Source organism: Lipotes vexillifer, unplaced genomic scaffold (assembly GCF_000442215.2).
Source record: "Lipotes vexillifer unplaced genomic scaffold, Lipotes_vexillifer_v1.1 scaffold1139, whole genome shotgun sequence".
NCBI lineage: Eukaryota > Metazoa > Chordata > Mammalia > Artiodactyla > Lipotidae > Lipotes > Lipotes vexillifer.
Window position 1 is genome coordinate 536,313 of NW_006798273.1, and position 4,694 is coordinate 541,006.

The 4,694-nt window shown below is 55.9% G+C and overlaps 1 protein-coding gene across 1 annotated transcript in view; it reads right to left on the reverse strand.

Moving 5' to 3' along the window:
- CNNM3 (cyclin and CBS domain divalent metal cation transport mediator 3) overlaps positions 1-4,694 on the reverse strand; it is a 21,707-nt gene that overhangs the window by 16,335 nt on the left and 678 nt on the right. Inside the window, exon 2 of the mRNA XM_007470227.1 lies at positions 4,030-4,636. Within this exon, the coding sequence (XP_007470289.1) occupies positions 4,030-4,636 (607 nt within the window). The remainder of the gene's footprint in view (positions 1-4,029; positions 4,637-4,694) is intronic.

Consider the following 4,694-nt stretch of genomic DNA (forward strand, 5'->3'; position numbering starts at 1 on the left):
GCTGAGACAGAGGCACTGAATGAGGAACGTGGCATTTCCAGACGCTTCCCACCCCTTGGTGTTTGGGCTGGAATGGCTCACACCGGCAGGCAGGCAGCACTGCTACAAGGGCCCCAACAGCTCTGCCACGGGATACAAATCCGTTAGGCTACATCAGGAAGGCTGAGGCTCGACACACAATGTGGGTCAACAGTCTTCTGGGATCTCGGGAGCCAAAGCCCAGGTTCTAGATGGCCATCTGGGAGCAGAGGACCCACTTCAGCCCCCTTCTTCCACAAAGCCAGTCCCTTTGGCAGGTTACCTACAGGAATGACTAAGTTCTACCTTGCTTTCAAAACTTCTATAAAATAGGCGCAAGGTTCTCAGTGATGAGGTGATTCAATAACGAACAGAAGAAAGAAGAGTCCTTGCAAGGTCCCCCAAACAGTGGCCACGTGATTTAACCTTAAGACAGAACGTCTGAGGGGTCCAGGAGGCAACCAGGAGAAAGGAGTAAGGGGCACACAGAGAACGGGAAGCTGGAGGGATTCAAGCTTCTCATCTGATAGGATAAAATGCCCTGAAGATATGGGGCGCCCCGGCTGGCTGACTGCAAACACGGACACAGGCCCCAAGACAGGTGCCGTCAGCTCTCCCCGCAAAAGCTCTACAGAGCCGCAGGCCAGGGGTAGATGGCACACCTGCCGACGTCGACCAGGAAGTTCTGAAAAGCTCTAGAGCTCTGATTTTAGTTAGCAGGCTCACAAACGACAGGGATGCTAGAGGACCCTTCCATAACTCCTATTTTCTAGGACTTTCCTAAAAATGCAGTTGGAGTTGAAATTCCTCTGCCTTGCCTCTTTAGGATTTTTTTTAAAAAACTGTCTGAACGTATCCTGTGAGGAAAGTACTATGTGACCATCCCTCACAGATGTCTGAGCAGGTCTGACTCTTCAGAGTTGGGGCAATCCTTTGGCTTCTGACAGGCAATGAACCACAACTCAGGGTTTAAAGCAGACTCCGAAAAGCGCACCCATCCTAATCCCTCCTTTGGCTGAATGTCCTTGAGGTCACCGGTGGTTGTCACTGGGGGTTGACAAAGAAGGCAGGGGTTAATAGCTTTAAAGAAAATACATGCTACTTACTACACCTCCAAAGTACGCGCTCCCCCTGGCAATGCCTGCACAAAACAATCAGCTGTCACCTCAAGCCTGCACAGTGACTGAGGGGCACCTCACCGGGGAAGGTGCCTGTCCCAGACTATACAGTTCCAAAACTGTGCTCTGAAGGAGAGAAAGAAACAGGGCCCGGAACGGCAGTAACTGCCAAGATGCCAGGGCCTCCAGCTTCGGGAATTCAGAGGGACCACCGTCTCATACACTTGGCAGAGAGACAGGAAGGGGATTGGTTCCTAAAACCTCATGCACCAAGGAGGCTGCGATATGCCCTTTGTTCACGAGCAGAGGAATGATGAAGAGTGTTAGGCTAACAAGGACTTTAGTGAGGAAACGTAAAGCTATCTGCCAAAGGACTACACTGCACGGGAGCAGAGAAAGCTCAGGATATCACAGGAAAGACGCGGCCATCTTGCCCTGAGAATGGCCCTCACTCTCCACAGGAGTCAGGAGGCCGAGGGGACTGAAGAGCCCCCCATTCAACCTCCAGACTGCACCCCTCCCCCACCGCCTTCTAGGAGGAGGCTCTCCAGAGCCGCCCCAAGGCCACCACCCCAGAACGGAAGCAGCCTGCACTGGCCTTCCCTCCCTCCCAGCAACTTCCTACCAACTTCGACCTAAACCCACTCGACTCCCCATCTTAAGATCCCCCATCTTACAACCAAAGAGCAGAAGGCCTCCTGCCCGCCCAGCCTCTCGCAGCCACCGCCCCCTGGCTTGCGCTCTGCAGCCATACCTCCTGGAAGGCCTGTCTCCTTGGGCTGGCATACTTCAATCCCCAGCACCCCACTCCACGGCACCACAACTGCTCTGCAAAGGTCAGGGTATCCTGGTTGCTGCATCCAAAGGTCACGCCACCAGCCTCTCTCCTCATCACGCTCCTTCCCTTAGTTTCCAGGGCATTCCAGGGTCTGGCTCTCCTCAGCAGCCCCTGCTCTCTGCCCTCCACCCCTTCCCTGCTGTGCCCCTCTTTAAGCTCCGCGTCCTAGGACCACTTCAACACAGACGTCCAGATCCTTCCCTCCTGCTTGGGGCTTTCACTTGCATCTCACTGCACATCAACCAATCCTGGGAGCCTGCCTCTCGGGCCACTGCACAGCCACAAATTCCAGGGTCCAGAACGAACTCATCTGCCTGCCACCCGCCACCGCCCCCAAGCCCTCTCTTCCCTGCGTGTGCTCTGCCTCAGGGAAGGTCAAGGCCACCACCAAGCCAAAATGCACATTCATCCTCAGCTCCTCTTCTTGCCCCCCAGTCCCTGAGCTAACCACAAAATCCTCCTAAGCCCACCTTCTAATGCCCTCTTGGGTTACTCCTCTCCAGGCCCGCTGCGCACCCCTGTTCAGGCTACCACCACCTCTCACTGGACCCGCCAACCACTGGGACCCCCCAACTGTGGTCTCCACACCAGTCAGTGATCTGTGCAAACCACTCAGATGGTGCCACGCTCTGCTCAGTCACCACCCTGGTGGTCAGGCCCGGCCTCCCCAGGGCCTCAAGCCGGAAGGTGGCAGGGGCAGGATGGCACCCTTCCCTGCTGACTCCAGGGCCTGCATGGCTGGCCACCAGGCCACGAGAATCCCCACTGCCTCAGAGACTACAGTACTACTTGGAGGCAGAGTACTTGCTACCTGGGGGCTCTGCCTGGCCCCCGACCCAGGATCCTCTCCCCAGTGAAGGGCTGCGTGGCTACTCTCTGAGGAAACAGCCAGGAGCTTATCAGAGATTCTCTAGCAAAGCAGCCAGGGCTGCCCATCAAAGTCTCCCACCGAGATCCCCAGATACAGTAATAACAGTTACTGCCTAACTTCAACCCCCTCCAGCAGGAGATGGTGCGCGAGAGCGCCCACTAGTGGCCGCCATACAGCAGTGCTAATGCAGGAGTAACATGGTCACTACTGCAGAGCTTGGCCTCCCTGCCCTGACAGTCAAGGGGCTCACAGGGGCCTGGAGACTTCACAGCTGCCAGGAAGATGAGGGGAGCTGCTCAGTTCTCCACCGCAATTATGCAGTCTTTAGGGTGAGGCTCATCCAGAGTCCTGAGGTGTCCCCAAGCCCATCCTGCAGTTCAGGTGTGAAAAGCCTGGCTAGTGGCCAAGACATGGCCAAGCTCTGGGGAGGACACCCAAGCCCAACAACGGAGAGGGAGACTGCAGGGGAATCCAAACCTTCACAATGCGAGGGTCTCAGTTTTTACCAGGGTGAAAGGAGAGGGTGAAAATATGGAGTTAAGAGAGAGCTTGAGACCTTACTCGGGGTTTAAAAAAAAAAAAAGTAAAGGGAGACTAATTGGTATCCATCAAGTTGCTTCTGGTGAAATTACAGTGGAAGTTTCTCCCACACCTGTAGAAAAATATTTACCAATCATTCCCTTTCCCTTCCTTTTACCAATCAGGAAGGTAGCAGCCCATCAGTGACCTTAACAATAATGCCCTGGAAACATCACAGGACCAGATACTTTTATATTATATGTGTGCAGACAGCAGCATCCAGGTACCTGAAGACTATACTCTTCTATGTTCTTTCAGTTTCTATCCAAGAGTTTGGACCTGCTACAAAGCCAAAGGCCACAGAAATGACCTGGTAAAGAGCTGGAGAGTTAGAGCCAAGTAGACATACCTCCCCAAACTGGGGGCCTGCCAGGAGAAGGGGATTTTTGCTGTCTATAGCACTGTTAGTTTCAGAGCTACAGCCTTTAAATGATATTTCGAAGGGTCATTCAGAGCTGCAAAGCCATCCTCTTCATTAAAAGGGCCCTTAGAGGCTTCCCTGCCCTCCACGAGGGTGGGACCCTTCCCCAGAAGCTTCCCTAAACCCCCACTCCTTCTGTAGGGCGCTGACATGCGAGTCCCCTCCGCGATTCCCCGGCCGTTACCTCGTTTGAACTCCTCCAGGACGGCGTCCAGCTTGGTGTCGTTGAAGACGAAGTGGAGTGGGTGGCTGTAGAAGCGGGTGATTGTGCTGAGAGGCGTGCAGTCTTCGGGGTCCACGAAGGCCAAGTCCTTGAGGTAGAGCATGTCCACAATGTTGGAACGCTCGTCCTCGTACACGGGGATGCGCGTGTGGCCGCTCTGCATGATGCTGGCCAGGACGCCGAAGTCCAGCACGGTGCTGGCGTCCAGCATGAAGCAGTCCTCGAGGGGCGTGAGCACGTCCTCCACGGTCCGGCAGGGCAGCACGCCCTTGCTGAGATCGCTATAGGGGTCGCTGCCGCCGCGCGCCAGTTCCAGCACGCGCTCACGCAGCCGCCCTGGCCGCGCCGCCAGCTCCAGCAGCTGGCCCACGGGTAGCGCCACGGGCAAGGTGAGCAGCACTGCCAGGCGGCTGAGGATCAGTGCGCGCGGCGCCAGCGCCAACGTCCAGCGCCCGCTCACGGCAGCCGGCACCACCTCGCCCACCAGGAACACGAGCCCCGCGCTACCGAGCACGGCAGGCACGGCGCGCTGGCCGGCCGCGCGGTACAGCAGCACCGCCAGCGCTTCGTTTCTTTTTATGGCTGAGTAATATTCCATTGTATATATGTGCCACATCTTCTTTATC